The sequence below is a fragment of the Salmo salar genome, chromosome ssa15 (genome assembly GCF_905237065.1).
Source record: "Salmo salar chromosome ssa15, Ssal_v3.1, whole genome shotgun sequence".
NCBI classification, from domain to species: domain Eukaryota; kingdom Metazoa; phylum Chordata; class Actinopteri; order Salmoniformes; family Salmonidae; genus Salmo; species Salmo salar.
The window spans coordinates 71002538-71030004 of NC_059456.1; the positions used below are offsets into that span (position 1 = coordinate 71002538).

General features: G+C 41.2%; 1 protein-coding gene across 2 annotated transcripts; it reads right to left on the minus strand.

The window, feature by feature from the left end:
• Positions 1 to 1783: 1783 nt before the first annotated feature.
• Positions 1784 to 26032, minus strand: rer1 (retention in endoplasmic reticulum sorting receptor 1). Of its 2 annotated transcripts, XM_014145622.2 has the most exons (8): positions 25841 to 26032; positions 19657 to 19742; positions 19304 to 19408; positions 17161 to 17257; positions 16003 to 16081; positions 12800 to 12935; positions 4326 to 4380; positions 1784 to 2363 (listed from the first exon to the last, which is right to left on the minus strand). In XM_014145622.2, exons 2-8 carry the CDS (start codon positions 19735 to 19737, stop codon positions 2353 to 2355), a joined length of 564 nt encoding a protein of 187 aa, XP_014001097.1. In that variant the 5' UTR covers positions 19738 to 19742; positions 25841 to 26032; the 3' UTR covers positions 1784 to 2352.
• Between the last annotated feature and the right edge of the window lie 1435 nt (positions 26033 to 27467).

Here is a 27467-nt window from a genome sequence, read left to right on the forward strand (position 1 = left end):
AATTCAGAAAGGATGTTTGTGGGAAAAAATACATGGACACCTTTCTGTTTTCTCAATGACATTCAATTCAGAATTTAAAAAATATGCAAGTTTAACTTTGTTCCACCTGAGCGAGTCTGACCACAAGTCGGAGACCACTATTATGACACATCAAACGCGTTTGCTGGATCCTTTTAGTCTTCTAATGCCTCAAGGGGAAAGTAATCCAAAAGTAACAGAAAGTTACATTACTGATTACAATTTTGGACAGGTAACTAGTAACTGTAACAGATTACATTTAAAGAAAGTAACCTAACCAACCCTGCAGGCAAGTTTGTAGGCTTTATTCAAGAGATTAGCAATTTTTACATCGTTTTAGGTACATTTTTAAGCGCTAATGAGCGAAGAGCTGTTTGGGAGACAAATGAATGTCTCTCTTAGCTGAACGAATCCAAATGTGCCGGTTTACTGAAAAGACTTGGAATGCCCATCACTACGTCGTACCCCATCAGAACCCAATATACAATTTTTTACCCCAATGTTAGTAAACAATGTAATTGTATATAAACACTGTATAGTCTCAAAAAACATTTGAAACTATAATTTTGATCTCACGGAGGGTCAGTCCCTGCCTCCATAGGATATACTGTACATTTGAAAGTGGTTACATTTCTCCAGCCACATCCCTCAGCTATTAACCAAAACAGAGGTGGGGGTGCCCGCTTTGTTATTGTTTGAACTGCAGATTGCTCCTTTAAGTGAGGTTAAACATTTGGTATAATACATTTACAGTACTATAACATTTCACGTTACTTACATGGAAGTGTCGTGATTGAACTCAGGTGTCTCCAACTCAGTTTCTGGAGAGGTACTGGGTATGCAGGCTTTTATTTCAACCCAAAACTAGAACAAGTTGACAATCCACTTGGTCTTCAGTACAAACATTGCTTAATTAAATTGGTTGTGTTAATATTGGGCTGGAAGAAAAACTGCACGCCCAGTGGCTCTCCAGGACCAGAGCTACGATTTCCCTGATGGTTGAAAGGTATGTTGAATGGTGTGCTACAGCACTCACCGAGAGCAATCCACAATCACCGGTCGGTTGTAAACAACTGAGCTGCTGCGATGATGAATGTCGAAAAGGCCTCCCAGTATGTATTCTCCATCTAGTTTAAACTCAGAGGCTGAGCAAGAATATGATTCAGGTAAGGCATGCTGAAAAGACCCCAACATTACCAGCAAGGCCAGTGGATGTTTCATCGTTGCCTTCACATGTAGTCAGTCTGAGCAGACCAGAGGGGCTGTGTCTACACCAAATGCTCAGGTACTGGTGAAGATGGCTCCCCCACTTTGCATAGGGATGCTTTACATGCAATGATTTTATATGCACCATTACATCAGGCAGGAGTTCCTCACAGTCAGACTGGAAGCAAATGTGCAGCACTGAACAGGAAATCCATGACCCGAAGTGAAATAGAAATGTGCATTGAATTGCTGGTACTGGTTTAAAGGATGAATGGTGTGGTAAAGGAGTTGGCACCGAGAGCATTGATTGATTTCACTGTCCAACCCTATCCAGGTGGGTCAAATGTACCATGACTAGCTCCATCCTTTCTGCAAATGCAACATTTGTGCAATGATTAATGGACTTGTTTTCCAGACAAGATTTTTCAGTGAATAAATACACAATATACCTCATACAGTAATACACATGTAGGAATGTAATAGTTATTTCTAAAAAGCAGATATGGATGAAAGTTGACAAAATGTCAGCGGTCCCAAAACATGAAGCAGAAACAGCCGCCTCATTAGAAGGGACACAGTTTCTTTAATAGCATTTGGAGTGAAAAAAATACACTTAAAGTTATTAAAATCAAGTTTTGTTTATAATTGCAGCACAAGAAAAAACAAGAACATGCAATCTCTTTCTTGAGAAAGTGTTTATAAATCTAGAATCCAATTTTACCAGTTTTGTTATCATTCATTTTTTTTTAATGGCATATGATAAATTGAACACTTGGAAATAGTAGGCCATTATGTTCAAAGAAAAAAATAACATGTTCAAAATAATCTCTAAACAAATGTCATCTTTGCCATATATATATAAATTCGCAAGACAACTCTTGGAAACATGATGTACTTTGACAGGGGGGAAAAAATTCTGATCCTTCTTTACAGTGCTGATCAAAGGTTTTCCAAAATGTCTCTCTGGTTACCAAAAATACTACTGCACACTTTTCATAAGATACCCGACCGGCATACTGATAAAAATGCCCAAAAATGTGAGGGGTGGGGGCCAAAAAAAAGAGAAAAAAAGTGTTCACAACCCCCTTCATCCATTTGTTACATTAAAAGCTCTCAATCTCAATTTTCTTATGTTTCCTCTGCAAAAGAAGAGAGAGAGAAAATATTTTTGTTTGGAATGATTAGATTATTACCACATATTTGTCTAAAGTAAAATACAGAATATGAGTTTATCAAGGGTGCTATATTTGCATGGAATGGACCCCAGTTTCTAAACAGTTGCCCTCAGTGTATAAGGTATTTCATTTTATTTTTGGAAGGAAATAATAATTATAACACAGGTATGATACTATAAAGTACATTTTAAAGTAACTGTCCAGAGAAAATCTAACTTTTCTGTTAACTCATATAAAAATAATGTTGATGACTCATTCTATACTCGTACACTTCAAAAACCACACCTCAAATTTGTCATACACACCTTTAAAAGAAAATACTAGTCATTTCCTCATGGAGGATGTTGACATCCTCCTGAGGATGAGCTGGCCAATCAGTGGTCTACTTGAATTCATATTTTTTAGGACCGGTATACGCCCACACCATTCTGTTGGGATATGCCCACACCATTCTGTTGGGATATGCCCACACCATTCTGTTGGGATATGCCCACATCATTCCAACACAGAAAAGTTGCTGTTTTACATATTTAATAACCATTTTTTAGAAGGAAAACTATTTCACCCCTATTGTAATTAATTATAGGTCATATTTCATAGAAATCTGGAAACACTGGACAGTTACTTTAAGAATTCTAATATTGAAAAATGAACAATTTAAAATGATATATTCAAAGGGGGGCGCATTGCAAAAATCTGAGGTTTAACTTGATTGGCAAGTCCATAGCTAGATGCCACCTCCATAAAGTAATCCCTATCATTTAGTTTCCAGGAGTGCTGAATGACACAGTATTATATTTATCTTCAACTGTACAAGCAAAGCGTCTTTTGACATGATGGGAAAGCAGATGGACTAAACACAAAAAGGGATTATATGCCTACATAGGGCAAAACAAGAACACATTTTAATAAAATCAGCCACACTTAACTTGAGAACGAGGCATTCTTAAACCTCACTGTACATAATGTCTTAAAAAAAACATGACATGAAACATTTCATAATCCTCCATGATGGTTTATTCTCTGGAGAGTACACTAACTCGGTCTTGGCCATGCAGTGAATTGCACTCTTAGCTGACTTGTTATCTAGCCAACCTCCTATACATAAATCACTGCTTTTGCCATAAAGAGATGGTTGGATTATGGTTCCGAATAGTTACAGTATGATAGGTATTGTATGTAGCTAGTGAATCCTTGTTCAAGTGAAGCATAACCAGTCATTGAAAATTAACTGCATTAAAATACAGTGGACAAATTTAAATTGGTGGGTGGGTGGGGGGGTTCAAGCCGGCGCAAAAATACACTTGATCTCAGAGACACATCATTCATCAATTTAAATATTTCATATTTACTTCAATTTCAAAATGTTACATCTTATTGTTATTTCAATCTAAACCTAAGGACTTCCCATAATTACACGTTATAAACGAGTAGGTACCAAGTCTTCAATCAAAAGTAGTTACTTCGCTTGGAGACAGAGCAGTGCACAGCAGTTGAAAAGGGATAGTCGTTAAGAATCCACAACTGAAATTTCTACTGAAATTCATCCAGTGCCGCCCCCTCTAGCAGAGTTTATACTTACCCCATGGGGTTACAAGGCAAAGGGCGACACTGCGTTTCATCCACTGACTTAAGACAATGTTATCCCGCGGCTGCGAGATGGCTCGCCAACTCATATCCCCATAATAACCAAAGGCAGAGTTCTCGTGACTACAGCAATCCTCAGCACTAATAACATCCATCACTGTCACCATTTTGGATCAAAACTCTTATCCCATTTTTCTTTTTTTTTTTCAATCCCCTCACAGACAATCACTGACCCCTGTTCCCCACCATATACTATTTTTCCACAACTTTTAAATTTTCAAAATGGGGGAGGGGGGGGGTTATTTTAACTAGCAAAAGGTTTCCCTGTGTCTTCCTTGCCTCTGTAAGTCCTCTTCCCGTGCGTGAAGGGTAGGTATCTGTACTTGACCATATGCTGGAAGTAGGAGAAAAGACGGAGTTAGCCAAATTGTAATTCAAAGAACGTAACAGTGAAAGTCACAGCACAGTTCACATTTTGCTGCTTTAAAAATGAAAATGTATTGAATTTAAAAAAAATCCTACACATGTACACAACCTATACATTTTGAAAGTGAAAAAAAAAATGTAAGAAAATGTTCCAAATTAATAAAAAAATTAAAGATGTCTTGATTGTGTAGGTCTTCACACCCCAGAGTGAAGACTTGGTGGAATACATATTTTGCAGCCATTACAGCTGTGAATCATGTTGAATAAGATTTTACCAACTTTGCAAAATTCTTAGGGCAACGGACACTGACTGTACAAAACATTAGGAACACCTGCTCTTTCCATGACAGACTGAGCAGGTGAAAGCTACGAACTCTTATTGATGTCACTTGTTAAATCAAAATCAGTATAGATGAAGAGAATGAGACAGGTTAAAGAAGGATGTTTCAAGCCTTGAGACAAATGAGACATGGATTGTATATGGTGCTGACGGACAGGGCTGCCGTGCTTCTAGCTCTTAGGAAACTGCAGTGTTTTTTATTTTTGTAATGTGTTATTTCTTGCATTATTAGCCCATGACATTTTTTATGTCAGCTTATTAGCCCCGGTCTGCTAACTGTCTGAATCGCCGTGTCCCCAGCCAGCCCAACCACTCATTGGACCCATATGATCACTTTGCTATGCATGCTTCTCTCTATTATCAATATGCCTTGTCCATTACTGTCCTGGTTAGTGATTACTGTCTTATTTCACTGTAGAGCCTCTAGCCCTGCTCAATATGCCTTAACCAACCATGTCGTTCCACCTCCTACACATGCGATGACATCACCTGGTTTAAACGTCTCTAGAGACTAGATCTCTCTCATCATTACTCAATGCCTAGGTTTACCTCCAATGTACTCACATCCTACCATACCTTTGTCTGTACATTATGTCTTGAACCTATTCTATCGCGCCCAGAAACCTGCTCCTTTTACTCTCTGTTCCGAACGTGCTAGACGGCCAGTTCGTATAGACTTTAGCCGTACCCTTATCCTACTTCTCCTCTGGTGATGTAGAGATTAATCCAGGTCCTGCAGTGCCTAGCTCCACTCCCACTCCCCAGGTGCTCTCATTTGTTGACTTCTGTAACCGTAAAAGCCTTGGTTTCATGCATGTTAACATTAGAAGCCTACTCCCTAAGTTTGTTTTACTCACTGCTTTAGCACACTCTGCCAACCCAGACGTTTTAGTCATGTCTGAATCCTGGCTTAGGAAAACCACCAAAAACCCTGAAATCTCCATCCCTAACTATAACATTTTCCACCAAGATAGAACTGCCAAAGGGGGCGGTGTTGCAATCTACTGCAGAGATAGTAAGACAGAACTCTGCAGGCTATCCAGGTCTGTACCCAAACAATTCGAGCTTCTACTTCTAAAAATTCACCTTTCCAGAAACAAGTCTCTCACTGTTGCCGCTTGCTATAGACCACCCTCTGCCCCCAACTGTGCCCTCGACACCATATGTGAATTGATTGCCCCTCATCTATCTTCTGAGCTCGTGCTACTAGGTGACCTAACCTGGGACATGCTTAACACCCCGGCCATCCTACAATCTAAGCTTGATGCCCTCAATGTCACACAAATTATCAATGAACCTACCAGGTACAACCCCAAATCCGTAAACACAGGCACCCTCATAGATATCATCCTAACTAACTCCCCCTCCAAATACACCTCTGCTGTTTTCAATCAAGATCTCAGCGATCACTGTCTCATTGCCTGCATCCGTAATGGGTCTGCGATCAAACGTCCACCCCTCATCACTGTCAAACGCTCCCTAAAACACTTCTGCGAGCAGGCCTTTCTAATCGACCTGGTCGGGGTATCCTGGAATGACATTGACCTCATCCCGTCAGTAGAGGATGCCTGGTTATTCTTTAAAAGTGCCTTCCTCACCATCTTAAATAAGCATGCCCCATTCCAAAAAAATTGAACTAGGAATAGATATAGTCCTTGGTTCACTCCAGACCTGTCTGCCCTTGACCAACACAAAAACATCCTGTGGCGTTCTGCATTAGCATCGAATAGCCCCCGTGATATGCAACTTTTCAGGGAAGTTAGGAACAAATATACACAGGCAGTTTGAAAAAGCTAGCCTTAGCTTTTCTAACAGAAATGTGCATCCTGTAGTACAAACTCAAAAAAGTTCTGGGACACTGTAAAGTCCATGGAGAATAAGAGCACCTCCTCCCAGCTGCCCACTGCTCTGAGGCTAGGAAACACTGTTACCACCGATAAATCCACTATAATTGAGAATTTCAATAAGCATTTCTCTATAGCTGGCCATGCTTTCCACCTGGCTACCCCTAACCCGGTCAACTGCTCGGCACCCTCCACAGCAACCCGCCCAAGCCCCCACCATTTCTCCTTCACCCAAATCCAAATAGGTGATGTTCTAAAAGAGCTGCAAAATCTGTACCCCTACAAATCAGCGGGGATAGACAATCTGGACCCTCTCTTTCTAAAGTTATCTGCCAAAATTGTTGCAACCCCTATTACTAGCTTGTTCAACCTCTCTTTCGTATCGTCTGAGATTCCCAAATATTGGAAAGCTGCCGCAGTCATCCCCCTCTTCAAAGGGGGTGACACTCTAGACCCAAACTGCTACAGACCTATATCTATCCTACCCTGTCTTTCTAAGGTCTTCGAAAGCCAAGTTAACAAACAGATTACAGACCACTTCGAATCCCACCATACCTTCTCCGCTATGCAATCTGGATTCAGAGCTGGTCATGGGTGCACCTCAGCCACGCTCAAGGTCCTAAACGATATCATAATCGCCATCGCTAAGAGACATTACTGTGCAGCCGTATTCATCGACCTTGCCAAGGCTTTCGACTCTGTCAATCACCGTATTCTTATTGGCAGACTCGACAGCCTTGGTTTCTCACATGATTGCCTCGCCTGGTTTACCAACTACTTCTCTGATAGAGTTCAGTGTGTCAAATTGGAGGGTCTGTTGTCCGGACCTCTGGCAGTTTCTATGGGGGTGCCACAGGGTTCAATTCTCGGGCCGACTCTCTTCTCTGTATACATCAATGATGTCGCTCTTGCTGCTGGTGATTCTTTGATCAACCTCTACGCAGACGACACCATTGTGTATACCTCTGGCCCTTCTTTGGACACTGTGTTAACTAACCTCCAGATGAGCTTCAATGCAATACAACTCTCCTTCCGTGGCCTCCAACTGCTCTTAAATGCAAGTAAAACTAAATGCATGCTATTCAATCGATCACTGCCCGCACCTGCCCGCCCGTCCAGCATCACTACTCTGGACGACTCAGACTTAGAATACGTGGACAACTACAAATACCTAGGTGTCTGGTTAGACTGTAAACTCTCCTTTCAGACTCACATTAAGCATCTCCAATCCAAAATTACATCTAGAATCGGCTTCCTATATCGCAACAAAGCATCCTTCACTCATGCTGCCAAACATACCCTCGTAAAACTGACCATTCTACCGATCCTCGACTTCGGCGATGCCATCTATAAAATAGACTCCAACTCTCTACTCAACAAATTGGATGCAGTCTATCACAGTGCCATCCGTTTTGTCACCGAAGCCCCATATACTACCCACCACTGTGACCTGTACGCTCTTGTTGGTTGGCCCTCGCTTCATACCTGTGGCTAAACCCACTGGCTACAGGTTATCTACAAGTCTCTGCTAGGTAAAGCCCCGCCTTATCTCAGCTCACCGGTCACCATAGCAGCATCCACTCGTAGCACGTGCTCCAGCAGGTATATCTCACTGGTCACCCCAAAGCCAATTCCTCCTTTGGTCGCCTTTCCTTCCAGTTCTCTGCTGCCAATGACTGGAACGAACTGCAAAAATCACTGAAGCTGGAGACTCATATCTCCCTCACTAGCATTAAGCACAAGATGTCAGAGCAGCTCACAGATCATTGCACCTGTACATAGCCCATCTGTAAACAGCCCATCTATCTACCTCATCCCCATACTGTATTTATTTATCTTGCTCCTTTGCACCCCAGTATCTCTACTTGCACATTCATCTTCTGCACATCTACCATTCCAGTGTTTAATTGCTAGATTGTAATTACTTCGCCACCATGGCCTATATATTGCCTTAACTCCCTTATCTTACCTCATTTGCACTCACTGTATATAGACTTTTTGTTTTCTTTTTTGTACTGTATTATTGACTTTATGTTTTGTTCATTCCATGTGAAACTGTTGTTGTATGTGTCGAATTGCTATGCTTTATCTTGGCCAGGTCGCAGTTGCAAATGAGAACTTGTTCTCAACTAGCCTACCTGGTTAAATAAAGGTGAAATAAATAAAATTAAATACAAATGTTATTACATACTGTCAGGAAGAACCTTTGGATATCAGAGTGGCGGTAACTCACCAGCATAAAGACCAGGAATACGACTATCCCGAATCGGATCCTTTGTTCGTACCCTCCAGGGCAATTTAACTGATTCCAGAGGCTGTTCCAAAACACCGCCGGCGGGAAGGGGGTACTCGGAGTGGACTTTTAGTCCGACTCACGAGGCGCGCACACCACCCACCGCTTCCGAGTAGATTTCTCACTAATGTTCAGTCTCTGGATAAAGTTGACGGGCTCAGTTTCATGGAAACATGGCTCTCTCGGGATATACTGTCTGAGTCCGTTGAGCCAGCTGGGTTCTCAGTTCATCGCGCAGACAGGAACAAATATCTCTCCGGGAAGAAGAAGAGCAAGGGTGTATGTTTCATGATTAACTACTGATGGTGTGATTGTGATAACATACAGGAACACAAGTCCTTTTGTTCACCCGACCTAGAATACCTCACAATAAAATGCCGACCGTATTACCTCCCAAGAGAATTCTCTTCGGTTGTAGTCACAGCCGTGTATAATTCCCCTCAAGCCGATACCATGACGGCCCTCAAAAAACTTCACTGGACTTTATGCAAACTGGAAACCACATATCCTAAGGCCGCATTTATTGTAGCTGGGGATTTTAAAGCAAATTTGAGGAAAACATTCCCGAAGTTCTATCAACACATTGACTGTAGTACTCGCGCTGATAAAAAAAAACACTTGGACCACTGGCTACTCCAACTTCTGGGATGCCTACAAGGCCCTCCCCGCCCTCCCTTCGGCAAATATGATCATGACTCCATTTTGCTCATCCCTTCCAAAAGGCAGAAACTGAAACAGGAAGTACACGTGCTAAGGACTATTCAATGCTGGTCTGACCAATCGGAATCCACGCTTCAAGATTGTTTTGATCACGCGGACTGGGAAATGTTCCAGGTAGCCTCCGAGAACAACAGAAGAATACATGGATATGGTGACTGAGTTTATCAGGAAATGTATAGGAGATGTTGTACCCACTGTGACTATTAAAACCTACCCTAACCAGAAACCGTGGATAGATGGCAGCATTCACGTAAAACTGAAAGCGCGAACCATCACATTTAACCATGGCAATGTGACTGGGAATATAGCCGAATACCAATAGTGTAGTTATTCCCTCCGTAAGGCAATCAAACAGGCAAAAGGTCAGTATAGAGACAAAGTGGAGTCACAATTCAACGGCTCAGACACGAGACGTATGTGGCAGGGTCTACAGTCAATCAAAGACTACAAAGGGAAAACCAGCCACGTCCCGGACACTGACGTCTTGCTCCCGGACAAGCTAAACACCTTCGCCTGCTTTGAGGATAACACAGTGCCAACGCGGCCCGCTATCAAGGACTGTGGGCTCTCCTTCTCTGTGGCTGACATAACACATTTAAGCGTGTTAACCCTCGAAAGGGTGCCGGCCCAAATAACCTCTCACCCAACGTCAACAAAACAAAGGAGCTGATCGTGGATGGGACCGCAGTGGAGAAGGTGGAAAGCTTCAAGTTCCTCGGCGTACATATCACTGACAAACTGAAATGGTCCACCCACACAGACAGTGTGGCGAAGGCGGCGCAACAGCCCCTCTTCAAACTCAGGAGGCTGAATCAATTTGGCCTGGCATCTAAAACCCTCACAAACTTGTACAGATACATCCTGTCGGGCTGTATCACCGCCTGGTACGGCAACAGCACCGACCGCAACCACAGGGCTCTCTAGAGAGTGTTGCGGTTTGCCCAATGCATCACCGGGGGCAAGCTACCTGCCCTCCAGGACACCGACAGCACCCGATGTCAAAGGAAGGCCAAAAAGATCATCAAGAACAACCACCACCCGAGCCTATGCCTGTTCACCCCGCTATCATCCAGAACGCGAGGTCAGTACAGGTGCATCAAAGCTGGGGCCGAGAGACTGAAAAACAGCTTCTATCTCAAGGCCATCAGACTGTTAAATAGCCATCGCTAGCACATTAGAAGCTGCTGCAGTATATAGATAGACTTGAAATCACTGGTCACTTTAATGTTTACATATTTTGCATTACTTATCTCATATGACGCATTGGCATCAACATGGACTGGGGGATGCAACAACATTTTAGGAAGATGTTCTTAAATGTTCTGTACAAAGTGTATATATCCATTGTTTTTGGCAAAATTGCTCAAGCTCAGTAAATTTGGTATTTTCATGTAATGTGGTGGCAGCACCATGCCATGGGTATGTTTGTCAAAAGTTGAAGGAAAACACGCCTCAGTCTTCTGAAAACCTAACCCTGGGAGTTTTATTTTTATGTGGAACAATTAAAATCAAATTGAGTAATCTTTACCGTGAAATACTTGCTCACAAACCCTTCCCAACAACGCAGAGTTTAAAATAAATAAATAAAATAGTAACGAGAGGAATAAAATTAAATTCACAAGAATGGAGGAGTACCAGGGAGTACCAGTACCAGATCAATGTGCGAGGTATGAGGTATTGGAGGTAGATATGTACACGATGGCAAGGTAAAGTGTGTGTATGTAGCGTATGTGAATGTCTGTGGGTTTTGTGTGGGAGTATCAATGTAGTTTGTGTGAGTGAGTGTGTATATGGTTTGTATATACAGTCTAGTAAGTGTGCGTAGGGTCAGTGCAAGATAGAGTCTGTGCAGATAGTTTGGGTGCCATTAATTGTCTATTTAGCAGTCTAATGGCTGTGGGGGTAGAAGCTGTCTCGGGCCTGTTTGCCCGAGAGCCCTCTCCAAAGTGTGCCCAGTTCCTAAGTAATTTCAATGCACTTTTATGTTTCAAAGAAGCGTCTTCAACTATAAGGTGCTTTTTGAGCTCCCCAAGCTGTGCCGTTGAAGAATTAGAGCAAGCACACTTGTAGATGTTTTGATTGGAACACAACCCTGCATCCCCACTATCACACAATTACTGTTCACGCAATCCAAAAATTGTCCATTATACAGTAAATAGCACTCTGAGTCAGGTGAGCATCATTTGAAAGCTTGTTCTATTGAAAACATGACTAGCTAAGTTATAAAATACGATACTACAGTGTTAGCTGTTCACAATTCAATTCAGAGAAACAGATTGTCATTTTGGTGCGTGTAGAAAGGAGTCATGAGTGCATTCAGGTGCGTGTGCAGCAGCAAATTTTCTTCACAATAGACAAACATAGGCTCATTCTGTCCAGAACAACCCACGGTATGACATCACGTCATCTTGTAACTGTACATCCAACATAGTGATCATAAACGTTGGCACTGTATTATGACATGAGTTTTATGCTATGGAAATGTGAAGTGCATATTTGGACTCACGGGTGTTTGGCTTGCTTGTATGACATCAAAGCAGTATTTATTATAATCCTCAACGTCTCATCTTTCAAAATACATAGCCCTCTTAATTTACATAATTTCCCTAAAACATTAGCAAAAGTTGCCCAATTAGCGGAAGGGATGGGGGCAACGTCTTGTCGCACGAGGTGCTCAAGTTCAGAACATCTGTCAGTCAAAACCCATACAGAGCTGTGAAGCGGAGACCCTGAGCTCTGACATCATGTAAAGCTTTTTAAGGTACAGCCACTGCGTACCAATTTAGCCGTTTATCAGTGCCTAAATCTGCCACTTTCAACCCGTATACGGGTATAAATGCAAAAAAGATGCACAACAAATGGATAAATGTTGCCCTAAGAGTTGTACAAAGTCGGTCAAGGTGTGTGAAGACAAAAGCAATAAAGACATCTTCGTTTAATTTTTGTAAATAAATCAAATTGGGAAAATGTTCTATAATTTTTCAACACTTAAAAAAAAAGTGGAGTTGGTTGTGTAGATCGGTAGGAAAAAGAAACAATTTATTCCCTTTTTAGATTGAATTTTAAGGCAGCAAAATGTGATGACTGTGCAAGGAGTGTGTAGACTTTCACTAGCGACTGTACATCTAGCTATGACGCGTCTGATACGACTATCATGCAGTCAGCAGCAGTGTCACTGGGTTTCCCATACCTTGATCTGCCTCTTCATGGTGATGCAGAAAAGCATGATGAAGTACATTACGAGTATGGGCCAGAACACAGGCACATTGAAGGCTTCGAAGAATGTGCAAATCATGGCAATGACGATGCCTTTCGTTGCCGAATGCCTGCAGACAAAAAAAAGGAACCGACATAAAACATACAATAAGGATGTGTAGTAGTTGGAAAATAATAGTAGTTGTAATTTCACACTCATGGCCATAAACAGTTGTCAAAATAAAAAAAACAGGACCCATATTCACAAAGCGTCACAGATGATCTAGGATCAGGTCCCGTTCGATGCATATAATTATGATCTAAAATGCAAAACTGAATACATCTTCGGAAAGTATTCAGACCCCTTCACTTTTTCCACATTTTGTTACGTTACAGCCTTATTCTAAAATGTATTAAATTGTTTTTTTTTCCCCCCATCAATCTACACACAATATCCCATACTGACAAAGCAAAAACTATTATTTTTCCCCCGCTAATTAAAATAAACTGGAATATCACATTTACATAAGTATTCAGACCGTACTCAGTACTTTGTTGAAGCCCCTTTGGTAGCGATTACAGCATTGAGTCTTCTTGGGCATGACGCTACAAGCTTGGCACACCTGTATTTGAGCAGTTTCTCCCATTTTTCTATGCAGATCCTCTCAATCTCTGTCAGGTTGGATGGGGAGTGTTGCTGCACAGCTATTATCAGGTCTCTCCAGAGATGTTCGTTTGGGTTCAAATCCGGGCTCAGGGACATTCAGAGACTTGTCCCGAACCCACTGCAGCATTGTCTTGTCTGTGTGCTTAGAGGACGTTGTCCTGTTGGAAGGGTAACCTTCGCCCCAGTCCGAGGACCTGAGCACTATGGAGCAGGTTTACATCAAGGATCTCTCTGTACTTTGCTCCGTTCATCTTTGCCTCGATCGTGACTAGTCTCCCAGTGACTGCCGCTGAAAAACATCCCCACAGGATGATGCTGCCACCACCATGCTTCACCGTAGGGATGGTGCCAAGTTTCCTCCAGACGTGACGCTTGGAATTCAGGCCAAATAGTTAAATCTTGGTTTCATCAGACCAGAGAATCTTGTTTCTCATGGTTTGAGATTCTTAAGGTTCCTTTTGGCAAACTCCAAACGGGCTTTCATGTGCCTTTTACTGAGGAGTGACTTCCATCTGGCCACTCTAAAATGATTGTCTCTGCAGCACCCCAACAAGAACAACCATTTCTGCAGCACTCCAACAATCAGGCTTTTATGGTAGAGCGGCCAGACGGAAGCCACTCCTCTCCGTAAAAGGCACGACAGCCCGCTTGGAGTTTCTCCCATCTCCACAGAGGAACTCTAGAGCTCTGTCCGTGACCATCGGGTTCTTGGTCACCTCCCTGACCAAGGCCCTTCTCCCGACTGCTCAGTTTGGCCGGGCGGCCAGATCTAGGCCATCCAAGTCACAACAGACAAACACAGCCTGCTTAAACTAATAAACAATTATACATTTTCATGTCTTTATTGAACACACCATTTAGACATTTACAGTGCAGGGTGAAAAAAGTATGTGAAACCTTGGATTTAATAACTGGTTGACCCTCCTATGGCAGCAATAACCTCAACCAAATGTTTTCTGTAGTTGCGGATCAGACCTGCACAACGATCAGGAGACATTTTTGGCTATTCTTCTTTACAAAACTGTTTCAGTTCAGGAATATTCTTGGGATGTCTGGTGTGAACTGCTCTCGAGGTCATGCCACAGCATCTCAATCGGGTTGAGGTCAGGACTCTGACAGGGCCACTCCAGAAGGCGTATTTTCTTCTGTTGAAGCCATTCTGTTGTTGATTTACTTCTGTGTTTTGGGTCAATGTCCTGTTGCACCACCTAACTTCAAATTGAGCTTCAATTGGCGGACAGATAGCCTTACATTATCCAGCAAAATGTACATTGGCAGGACGGCCACTCCTAGAGAGATTAGCAACCGTGCTTAACTTTCATTTATAGACAATTTGTCTTACCGTGGACTGATGAACATCAAGGCTTTTAGAGATACTTTTGTAACCCTTTCCAGCTTTATGCAAATCAACAATTCTTAATCTTAGGTCTTATGAGATCTCTTTTGTATGAGGCATGGTTCACATTAGGCAATGCTTCTTGTGAATAGAAAACTCAAATTTTGTGAGTTTTTTTTTAATAGGGCAGGACAGTTCTAAACAACATCTCCAATCTTGTCTCAATGATTGGACTCCAGGTTAGCAGACCCCAATTAACTTTTGGGGTTCACATACTTTTTCCAACCTACACTGTCAATGTTTAAATGATGTATTCAATATAATGTGTGTGTTATTAGTTTAAGCACACTGTGTCTATTGTTGTGACTTAGATGATCAGATCAAATTTTATGACCAATTTATGCAGAAATCCAGGGAATTACAAAAGGTTCAAATACTTTTTCTTGCCACTGTATGTAAATAAGGTGTTTTATTTTTAATACATTTGCAAAAATGTCTAAAAACCTGTTTTCGCTTTGTCATGATGGGATGTGTAGATTGCTGAGGATTTATTTTTATTTAATCCATTTTAGAATGAGGCTGTAACGTAACAAAAAGGGGTCTGAATACTTTGAAGGCACTATATGCTATATCCACATATAGCCCTGATAGTAAGGAGAGTATGTACAACAAAGCTTTCCAGTAAAAGTCCATAGAGCCATCCTAGTGCAGCATCCTTTAGGAAGTATACTTTCACAAGCCAAGAACCTCTTCACATTGGCAGGTGAGCGAGCGAGCTACTTAGTGAACAGAATAAAAGGAGTGATACTTTGCAAGGGCAGTGTGCAGGAGCTTATTTTCTGTGAACCAGGCTATAGTTGGACATAGGACACAATACACATACATGGTCGGACAGTATTGTACGTCACAGTGTACTTCGTGAATATGCGTGTTCTCACTTTCCATTTTATTGTAATGTATTATAGTGCATTGATTTTGTGCATTATGATGTGTTGCTGACCCCACAAAATGAACTTCCATGCAAATGGTCAAAAAAGAAAACATATCGTAACCATTGATGAAAGAATATTCAAACAGGAGACTGTGGTAGGATATCAGGACAAGGGAGCACAAATGATGCATGCACAAGCCTGTGGCTCAACCCAGTTCAGTGAAAGGCCAGGCTGGGTAGATGATAGTGATTAGGGGCTCTCACCAGAATTTGAATTCGGGCAACCTCCTGATGAATGGGCGGAACTCCTCGTTCTGCTTGGTGGGGAGCGCCGGGCCCTCATCTACAGGTGAGTGGAGGAGGAGCAAGGTTACAACAAGGATCAGTGGTCACGTTCCGAGCCAATCAAATGGACTCAAAATAAGAACAGTGACTAAAGATTTAGAAAACTGATCCCAATGGCATCCCAATAAGAACACTGGAGTAAACACTTTGCATTCTGTTTTAAAGACCAAAATGTCACTAAAAGGCGTTAAAATAGTATTTACATAGCAACCAAAGAGCTTTCAAAGAGAACCCTTTCTTTGTTACTCTCACCACATTGGAAGCAAAAGAGCTCTCAAATAACTTGTTTCTCTAGTGTACAGAGTGTTTCTAAAAACTGGTATGAGATGATGCACCCCCAATTCAGTCCAAATCCTTTTAGTAAAGAAATTCGCACCTTGCAGCAGCAATGTCAGCAATTAACACACATCAAATAGACCCCACTTAACCAGTGCATCCCCCATTTTAAATGAGTAGGTGTGACAAAGGGTTAAATGCAGAAGACACATTTAAGTTGAATGCATTCAGTTGTACAACTGACTAGGTATCACCTTTCACTTTCCCAAGGGCAAGGTAAACCAACCAATCGTTATCCACAATACTACATGTAAGTACACTGAACTGTACTAAACATGCATCTCTTTCTGAATTTTGGGATCTAATTTTGTAGTTTGCCATTGGGTTATAGGCTGTTTTCCCGAAATTATGCGTAATTTGGTAATTATGTTTTAAATAGTCATAATAAGGATGAATTATCCAGACTGCAAATAAAAATGTAAGTAAGTTGAACTAAACCGTATAGTATTGAGTCTTCCCAAACTATAAGGTATCTTTTTTTAATTGTATACGCCAGTGTATTATGACGCGTTATCGAGTTGGCTTGAAAGCCAAAGATGCACCCCTAGTCAAAGCTTTTTTTAAAACATACTCTCTATCCGCAGCATGGAGTCTGTGCACCAAGATATTTTTGATTGTGTCTTAGTGAAGAGTGAGCGCTAGAAGACACTCCTAAACATCGTTTTATGGAGGAAAAGTAAACATCTTGAATATGACCGCAACCAAAGGAATGTGGCGTGGTTCAGTGAACTCTTAACTTGCCTTCGTCAAGCATTGATGGATCCACTTTTGGTGATAGAAAAGCGATGAACAGGTTAAGATGGTAGATTCCCAGAGCGTATGTTACAATATACCAACCCTGGAGGGAGCAGAGAAAACCTCATTAGTGTTGATTTGAACGTCATGCATTCCCACCTAAATTAAATAAGCGTAAAAATGTATATTCCGTAATTCAATTCGCAAATGCATCACTGACTGAGGTGAAAATATCTGGAGCAATACTAGTCTAGAAGAAAACAGTACACCTTCACACAGTTAGATGCCCCCCAAAAATGTCTTAACCTGTTGGGTCTAGGGGGCAGCATTTGCACGTCTGGATAAAAAAAATGTACCCGATTTAATCTGGTTACTAATCCTACCCAGTAACTAGAATATGCATATACTTATTATATATGGATAGAAAACACTCTAAAGTTTCCAAAACTGTTTGAATGGTGTCTGTGAGTATAACAGAACTCATTTGGCAGGCAAAACCCTGAGACATTTTCTGACAGGAAGTGGATACCTGATGTGTTGTATTGAGTTTAAACCTATCCCATTGAAAAACACAGGGGTTTAGGAATATTTTGGCACTTCCTATTGCTTCCACTAGATGTCACCAGCCTTTACAAAGTGTTTTGAGTCTTCTGGAGGGAGATCTGACCGAACAAGAGCCATGGAACGGTGATGTCCCATTAGACACCTGGCGCGCTACTTCATGTTGGGTACCCTCGTTCCAATACGTTATAAAAGGCTATGCATTCGTCCACCTTGAATATTATTCATGTTCTGGTTAAAAAAGGCCCTAATGATTTATGCTATACAACGTTTGACATGTTTGAACGAACGGAAATATATTTTTTCCCCTCGTTCATGACGAGAAGTCCGGCTGGCTTACATCATGTGCTAACGAGACGGAGATTTTTGGACATAAATGATGAGCTTTTTTGAACAAAACTACATTCGTTATGGACCTGTGATACCTGGAAGTGACATCTGATGAAGAGAATCAAAGGTAATGGATTATTTACATAGTATTTTCGATTTTAGATCTCCCCAACATGACGTCTAGTCTGTATCGCAACGCGTATTTTTCTGGGCACAGTGCTCAGATTATTGCAAAGTGTGATTTCCCAGTAAGGTTATTTTTAAATCTGGCAAGTTGATTGCGTTCAAAAGATGTAAATCTATAATTCTTTAAATGACAATATAATATTTTACCAATGTTTTCTAATTTTAATTATTTAATTTGTGACGCTGACTTGACTGCCGGTTATTGGAGGGAAACGATTTCCTCAACATCAATGCCATAGTAAAACGCTGTTTTTGTATATAAATATGAACTTGATAGAACTAAAAATGCATGCATTGTCTAACATAATGTCCTAGGAGTGTCATCTGATGGAGATTGTAAAAGGTTAGTGTATCATTTTAGCTGGTTTTATGGTTTTGGTGACCCTGTCTTTGACTTGACAAAACATTACACACAACTCTTGTAAATGTACTGTCCTAACATACTCTAAATTTATGCTTTCGCCGTAAAACCTTTTTGAAATCGTAAAACGTGGTTAGATTAAGGAGATGTTTATCTTTCAAATGGTGTAACATAGTTGTATTTTTGAAAAATTTGAATTTTGACATTTATTTGGATTCAAATTTGCCGCTCTTGAAATGCACCTGCTGTTGATGGAGTGCACCACAGGTGGCACGCTAGCGTCCCACCTAGCCCCAAGAGGTTAACGGTTAGACTCGGCAATATAACGTTATCATAGTCAAAGAGAATTCAAATCTGACAAGCCACTTATAGGCTCTTCCAAACGTGCTCTCTCGCCTGAGGCATGCCCACATCTTGGCAGATTTTACTTTGACTGTTTATGCCTGTAAGGAGAAAGTTATCCCACTGTGTATGATGAAGTGTCACATTGCCGAGGCCACCTTTAAGGACGTCAGGTGCGTATTCAGTAGGGTACAATGTTGTGGAACGTTCCGATAGAAATATATTGTGCAGAACAGATGTGCCTTTTTGACATGTGGAGGAAGGAATTATGTCAGCTCTGCTCATGGCATTTCTATGTGGAGTGTTCGGTATGTTGCACTCTCCTGAATGCGGCTCAGGATAAGCCCTGAGTGTGGTGTGTGGCTCTACCTGTAATATGTACACTCTGATCATGTAGATGGCCGTTAGAGAAAGAGTGACTCCCCATCGCCCTATGGAGAACGGCGTTGACTTGTCTAGCCATGACTGATAGATCTGGAAAAGACACCAACCAGAGACACAGTGCACAACCATTACCAGGAGAACAATTGTAACCATTAGATAAAGCACTGTGTTTTAACATCGTCTTATCTGAAGTGGAAATGCCAGTCTTTCTATGTGGCACCACTGTGACAGTGGGTCCAATGGTTATCTTCATCAAAACAGTGGTGCAGAGTTCTATTTGGTTTAGCCTATTTCGCTTTCCTCTTGACGAGACCACCTAAAGGCCCCGGCAGCAGTACCTGTCCAACCCGTGTGAAGAAGCTGCCGATTGTGGATGGTTTCCCATGGATTGATTCACCAACACTGTCCCCTTCTGACATTATGTCTGTGGAAGGAGAGAAATTGGTTGTTAACAGGTATTCCTTGAACGGACTTCACCACCCAGGGCTCTACAGTGCGACCATTTTACTCACATATGCACCTAAATATTTTGATGTGCGACCTAGATCTTTTTTTATTTAGGAGCACCAGTGTTCCTAGAAAACAAATTCACCCAGATGATATTTGTTGCAATGACTACTTCATTGTACCGTGCCCGAGTGCCATGGAGAATACACAAGAGCAGATACGCCACCATGCTTGCACCATTACTACAAAAAAAGGCTTCTTAATAAAAAATATTTGAAGTGTCCTCTTCAATTTACACGTACTCCTTGTAAAAAAAGAATTGTCAGCGTAGAGCCCTGCTAACTCAGACTTTGTGTTTGAAAGAGCTTGCCTGGCGGTGCTTGGTAAAGCTAGTTTAGTTGTTCCATTGGCTGCAAGTAAATAATGTGTGGGAAGATGAGACTGGGGATATTATGCCTATAACTCAAAGAAATGTGTCAATGAACACCAATATCATCCTTACGTGTAGGCTACAGTAGTTGTTTAATATATAGCTAGCTAGTTTATTTATTCAGTTGCAGTCCTCTTCTACATTACCGTTAATAACATGGCAACAATACACAGAGCGACAACAAAGCTTCATCACCCTAACATCCACATTAGCCCAACCGGCCGCCAGACTGCATTTTTATTCCTTTTACGTCGTTTGTCATCTGCGTCCGACTTGAATGTGCCCAGCCGGCTCGTGTCCACCAGTGACTGTCTGGTACATAAAAAATGTCCTTCATTCAGGCAGCAAAGGCGTCGGTTTCCTCCTTAAAAGGAACGTTCTGGACATTTTTGACCTAAAAATCATTGTCCAGATCACGTTACAAACATGCAGGAATGTGAAAACTACTTCCAAACGCGTTCTGTAGATCAAAAGCTAGCTATCGTTAGTTACCGGATTTTATCCTTACTGATGCATTTGGGGGTAATCGTATTTTTTCAAAACTACAACTAGGTTTAGGGAGTGAGGTTGTCTTCCTGATCTCTGTTTGTCCCACTCCCGAATGCTGGGAATCTGAAAACGTGGGCGTTCCTAGTTTAACAGCCTTGAGACTGTACTCCCGAAAATAAACTGGAGAAGAATGCCTGAACCAGCGGAGCCAAGAGGACAGATAACAGAGTAAGTGTTTTGCGCTAGCTAATGTTTTTACATCTGCATAATTTCATATAACATTAGTGCTGTTGTGTACATTGCGGTTGTGTAGCATTAGTTCTGCTATCGTTACTAGATCGAGTTCTGCCTGGTTTGTTTATACATCCAGAGCTAGCACAGTGACATAGCCTCGTTTCTACAGTAGAAGCATTGCAACACTGACTTGAATTGTTTTATATTTGGCTGTTGAATGTGCTCCCACCATAATATCTATAACAGCTATATGAATGAGTCTCCTGTAGCTTGCTATGGTAATCTCCCGACATCTTGTTTATATTGTCATAGTAGACTAAGCAATAAGGCGTGGGGGGGTGTGGTATATGGCCAATAAACCACGGCTAAGGACTGTTCTTAGGCATGACGCATCGCTGAGTTTATAATTAAGCAATGAGGCACGAGGGGGTGTGGTATATGGCCAATATACCACAGCTAAAGGCTGTTCTTATGCACGACGCAACGCGCCTGGATACACCCCTATTGGCCATATATCACAAACCCCCTAGGTGCCTTACTGCTATTATAAACTGTTTACCAACGTAATTGGAGCAGTAAAAATAAATGTTTTGTCATACCCGTGGTATACGGTCTGATACCACAGCTGTCAGCCAATCAGCATTCAGGGCTCGAACCACCCAGTTTATAATTAACGTTAGATCCCTTTACCATTGTATTGGCGTATTGGCAACATCTACCAGTGCTGTTTACAAATGTTAGAGTACAGACTACCCTAACAACAAATCTGATTATTCCTTTTTTTGCTTTCAGAAAATATCACATGCCTACTGTTTTTTCTTCTTCCTGGAATGGGTACAACGGAAAAACAACAGACTGGTTTTGCCTGCCTGTGTGGTTGGGAGGATTCGTGATCTCCTGATGGGATGTACAGAGGCTTCGTCGAGGTTGATGATGTGCTGGAGGAATTGTAATAGCGTGCAATAAAATCTGGAAACGGCATGAATTCTTTGAATTTATTTGATTGGTTGTAACACTATCAGATCAGTACATCTTGAGCAAAACGAGTAGCCTCAATAAGGATTCACTTCGCTACGTATTTGCTTTAGTTGTACTATAAACCCCCTTTGTTTTGTGTATACACTGTTGATTTACCAGAAGTTGGTGGAGATATCAGTATCAGGGTTGGGCAATGTTTTTGTTTGGCCTCATATGCATTAAGTATTTCTGTCATATAATGCTTTGCGCAACTAAGGTTTGTTCAAATTTGTCATTAGATTTTTCCCATCTTGCTATTGTTTGTTCTTGCTCTCTCCAGATTACCTTAGGCCTACCATATTTGTAGGTTATTCAAAAACAACGTAAAACATTGAGATAGCCTAGAACTCCATTAGATAGATTCATTGTTTGATCATGAAATACCGCTGTGGGAGAAATCATCCACTATTGGAGAAAGATTTTAAAAAAGTTTTTAAATTGACCGGACATTTAGCGCTGCTTTGGTGAAACTTAGCCATGTCTACATTGTGCTCTTGCATTCTGTAAATATAACATATTAATTGAAATGGGGTATAGCAAATCGGAATATAGGCAATTTACTCGGAATGAAACCCATGCGCTGTCCTGCTGTGCACTGCCTGACTCCGCTCTTCTCTTTACTGCGCAAGGCCAGTCACGTTGAAATAGGTTAGGTATCGTCTGTCACATCACCATGTCCTCACTAGACGATGGCAGTCAATCGTCCTTGATAGACGATACTATTGTAATATCGCCCAACCCTAAATCAGGATTGCTCATAATATAGAAGTTCAGTCATACAGCACATATTCACACAGCGGATATGCCTAGTACAGCCATTAAAGCTTGTTTGGATTTATTTGTTTATAGAGAATAATATACATATTTAGTTTACAATAACAGGGGCAATGATGTTTTACTTTGAGAACCTCGTCTTGTGCTTCTTAATGACATCCTGTTTTGCTGGCTTTGTTGCTTGGGCAATGTTTTTTGGAAGGGCAGGTTGGAAGTGCTGGGGTGCTGTATGGCTGTACGGCTGAATTTAGAGTTGGACAAAATACGTTGTCCTGATAAATCGCCACCCATCAATTTGGCCTGCCTATCCCTCTCGTTGTCCTCTGGTGTGAAATGCTCGCTACATACAAAGACCTTCCGGTATTTGTCCTGCGGTGGTTTTACATCGTATTGTCGTAGAATTATTCTAATCAAAAGGAGAGACTTTTAGATTTGTTCAAAACAATCAAATGTTATTATTTAATTACTGCGGTAATGGAGCTTGTCAACAACCCACATACAACTTGCTGTGGAGTTGTTAAAACAAACTGGAACATTCCTTTAACTTGATTTGATGGCCCGCCAGCAAAGATTTTGTAACTAACAGAAGATAGTTTCCAATTGGAGCAAATTAAGCAATCAGTGGGCAGAAGAAGCGAGGAGGTGGGCAGTCAAGCACGAGCTAGCAAGATCCTATTGGCGCATTCTAGCATATTTTTGCACATTTTCTTTAGGGAACGCCTACTGAGCAACACCTCAATTCACCCTTGCAATCCTCTGGCAAAGGGTAAAGTGTACAAAACTTTCTTCCTTAGTTAATTTTATCAAAATCTAAAAAGCACAACCTAGATTTTAGCCAATGTCTTAAGTAGTTGAGCATGTTATTACCAACAAGTTCTCACAGTCTCACTGCAGAATTAGACGTTCATGAACATTCTCCAAAAGTCAAACTTTGAAGTTGCTCCAAAATGTAAGTGTTTGTTGTTCCTGCTGCTCTGTATCGTTTCATTTCTTCAAACGTCAAATTTTTAAGTTAACGTTTAGGCACTCATTCTGAATGGTTAAGGTAAGGGTTAAGGGTTAAGGCTTGGGATAGGGTTCACCCCCCCCCGCCCCCAAAAAAACTGTGTCCATGACTGGCTTCGAACACGCAACCTTCTGATCCAGAATTCAATGAAAAAACAGTGTCCATGACACCAACCTCATGAAAGTGACAAACTGACATGTTTTCATTTTCCTCAAAATTTGTGGTGATCGGGGATTTCTATTTCTAGAAGGAGTTTATGCCCATCTAGGGCAAGTGAACTGAGCAGTCGCACAAGTTGAACCTGCTCTGAGGTTTCCACATTGGGAAGGTGATAAAAAAATGTATGGCAGTCGGGCAAGTTGAGCATGCTCAACTTAACCGAGTTACAGATCTGTCACTCATTGAAAGCAAGTCTAAGAAGCGGTAGATCTGTCTTATGTACACTTTTTATGCTTCCCGTTCTTAGGTTTAGTTGTGTCTTTTACTTTCAGTTTTCTACACTAGCTTCAAACAGCTGTAAATACAATATTTTTGGTTATGGAAAAAATATTTCACAGCGGTTTAGATAGTACAATGATTCTCTACACTATACATGCTTGTTGTCACAAACTGAAATTAGGCGAGCTATTATAATTTTAGTAATCAGGAAATGGAGGAGCGATTTCTGCATTTTGAAGCTTTAACGTCAATCCCTGCCACTCTAGCATGGTGGTGGAAAAGTGTGTTTTATTAAAACGGTACACATTTCCCTGTTTGATTTTTTTAGACCGAGTTAAGGAGGAAACTGATGCCTTTGTAGCCTGAATTAAGGATGTTTATATATGAGCCGGTCACTGGGCGACAGCCACATTGTATAACCAGCTGGACGCTGATGATAAACGTAATAATAGTGTCCGCGTTCGGTTGGGCTACATCAACATACTGTAGGCTAATTCAGTGTTTCCCACCCCTGGTGCTCGAGTACCCAACATTACAATGTTTTATTTTAACCCTGGATACCTGATTCAACTAATCATCAAGCCCTCAATGTGTTGAATGTTGGGTTTTTGTCAAGGGCTACAACAAAACGGTGTACTGTTTGGGGTACTCGAGGACCAGGGTTGGGAAACACTGGGCTAATTGACCTAGCTAGCTACCACTACCCCAACACTTCCCACCCAAAGTCGATAGAAGAGTTCCATTTTCCAGTTCATGTCAAATTGGATTTGTTGTTGATTAGCTATCCAATTTTTGTGAGACTAAGTTAACGTTGGCTAATATGACTATATACGTGATAAATAGCTGACAGATCGGAGACAGAGACGGTCTCTTCCATTATGGATAACGTTAGCTAGTATTTGCTCTCCAACGCTGAATCGTGTAATGGTAGGCTAGCTAATAGCAAGCGAAATAGCCAACCTGCCAATGCAGCAGATAGCTAGCCAGCCAGCCATCTAGCTAACAACCCATTTATAGTGTGGGATTGGAAAGCTAGCTACAGTAACGTTATGTTAAGCATTGAAGTGTGATTATTCATAACGTAATTTTGAATACCTAGCTAATATCAGGTCATTGTTGTGGTTAGTTACTATTAGCTATTATTTTCGTATTCAATGTTATGTTTCTGTTTTGCAAGCAGGGTGAGTGTTGCTAGCAAGTTAGCTAGCTTTACAAAAAAATTATCTAGCGAATTAGTGATGTCTTTCCCCCAAACAACCCATTTCTGGTTTGTGTAGTTTAAGCAACCATCTTTCATTAGCAGTTGGTGGTAAATCAATTATGGTTTCACTCTACTTCCCATATGATGCAGCGGGAATCAAACAGTTACTTGTTAACCCCTGCTACCAGAGAGATGGAAAGTGTAGTCCTTCGTGTCAATTTTGTCGTTTTGCAGGCTACAAATCAGTTGGAAGTTGAACTACAACCACCAGCTGTAATTTCGTGAATTTGACAACTCACTTCCGGTTAGAAACCGAGCTCTTTCTCGCTAGCTAGCATAGGCATATAGCCTCTCGTTACCATATTTAGAGATTCATTCAATTGAAATATTACTTCGGTATTGGTCCCCTAGATTCCACTTAAACTCGAGAACATATGTTCACATTCCTACTGATAGACAAAATACTGCAAGACAGGTTTTTCTTACCTGATTCTGCCGCTGTGTCACTACCTAACTACCTCTCGTGCTGGGCCGGCTAATGACGTAAGAACACGTCAGTACTTCCGCGAGGACTCGCTCGAAAGTACGGCAGGCAAGATTAGAAGAGCTTCGAAAACGCTGGGCCAATGTGATAGATTCCATAGAAATAGAATCTATGGATTATATTTCTATGGTAGTTACACTAAGGTTTTAGGAGCACTTTTCCAGGCCCCTGGCAAATTAAACATACCCCCTTCATTGAAAAGACAATGGCAAAATATTAACTACAATTATATATGACACAATAATAATTCCAGTCACACCTTTACTTTCAACTCACGTGCTGTTTTATGTCTGTAGCCTTAGATAATGCTCCAAATTAAATAGCCTACTTATTAAGTCTCTCTAGAAATAATAACATACAGCAAAATACAGTGCCTTCAGAAAGTATTCACACCCCTTGACTTTTTCCACATTTTGTTGTCTTACATCTTGAATTTAAAATGGATTAAATTGAGATATTGTGTCACCTGCTTACACACATACCCCATAATGTCAAAGTGGAAGTATGGTTTTTGAAATGTTTAAACATGAATTAAAAATGAAAAGCTGAAATGTATTGAGTCAAACCTTTTGTTACAGCAAGCCTAAATAAATTCAGGAGAAAAGCTTTACTTAACAAGACACATAAATTCCATGGACTCTGTGTGCAATAATAGTGTTTAACATGATTTTTGAATGACAACCTCATCTATGTACTCCACAGATACCTCTCGTGCTGGGCCATATGTAAGATCCTTCAGTCGAGCAGTGAATTTCAAACACAGATTCAACCACAAAGACCAGGGAAGTTTTCCAATGCCTCGTAAAGAAGGGCACCTATTGGTAGATGTGTAAAAAAAAACAGACATTGAGTATCCCTTTGAGCATGGTGAAGTTATTAATTACCCTTTGGATGGTGTATCAATGCACCCAGTCACTACAAAGATACAGGCGTCCTTCCTAACTCAGTTGCCGGAGAGGAAAGAAACCACTCAGAGATTTCACTGTGAGGCCAATGGTGACTTTAAAACAGTTACAGCGTTTAATGACTGTGATAGGAGAAAACAGCATTGTTGTTATTCCACAATACTAACCTAATTGACAGAGGGAAATTAAGGAAGCCTGTACAGAATAAAAATATTCCAAAACATGCATCCTGTTTCAAATCAAATGAAATCAAATTTGATTAGTCACATGTGCCGAATACAGCATGTCTAGACCTTACAGTGTAATGCTTAGTTACGAGCCCCTAACCAAAAATGTAGTTTAAAGAAATAAATTAGAGTAAGAATAAGAAATAAAAGTAACAAGTAATTAAAGAGCAGCAGTAAAATAACAATAGCGAGACCATACACAGGGGGTACCGGTACAGAGTCAATGTGCGGGGGCACCGGTTAGTTGAGGTAATATGTACATTTAGGTAGTGTTATTAAAGTGACTATGCATGGATGATAACAGCAGAGAGTAGCAGCGATGTTGAAGGGGGGGGCGTGCGCAGTGCAAATAGTCTGGGTAGCTATTTGATTCGATGTTCAGGAGTCTTATGGCTTGGAGGTAGAAGCTGTTTAGAAGCCTCTTGGACCTAGACTTG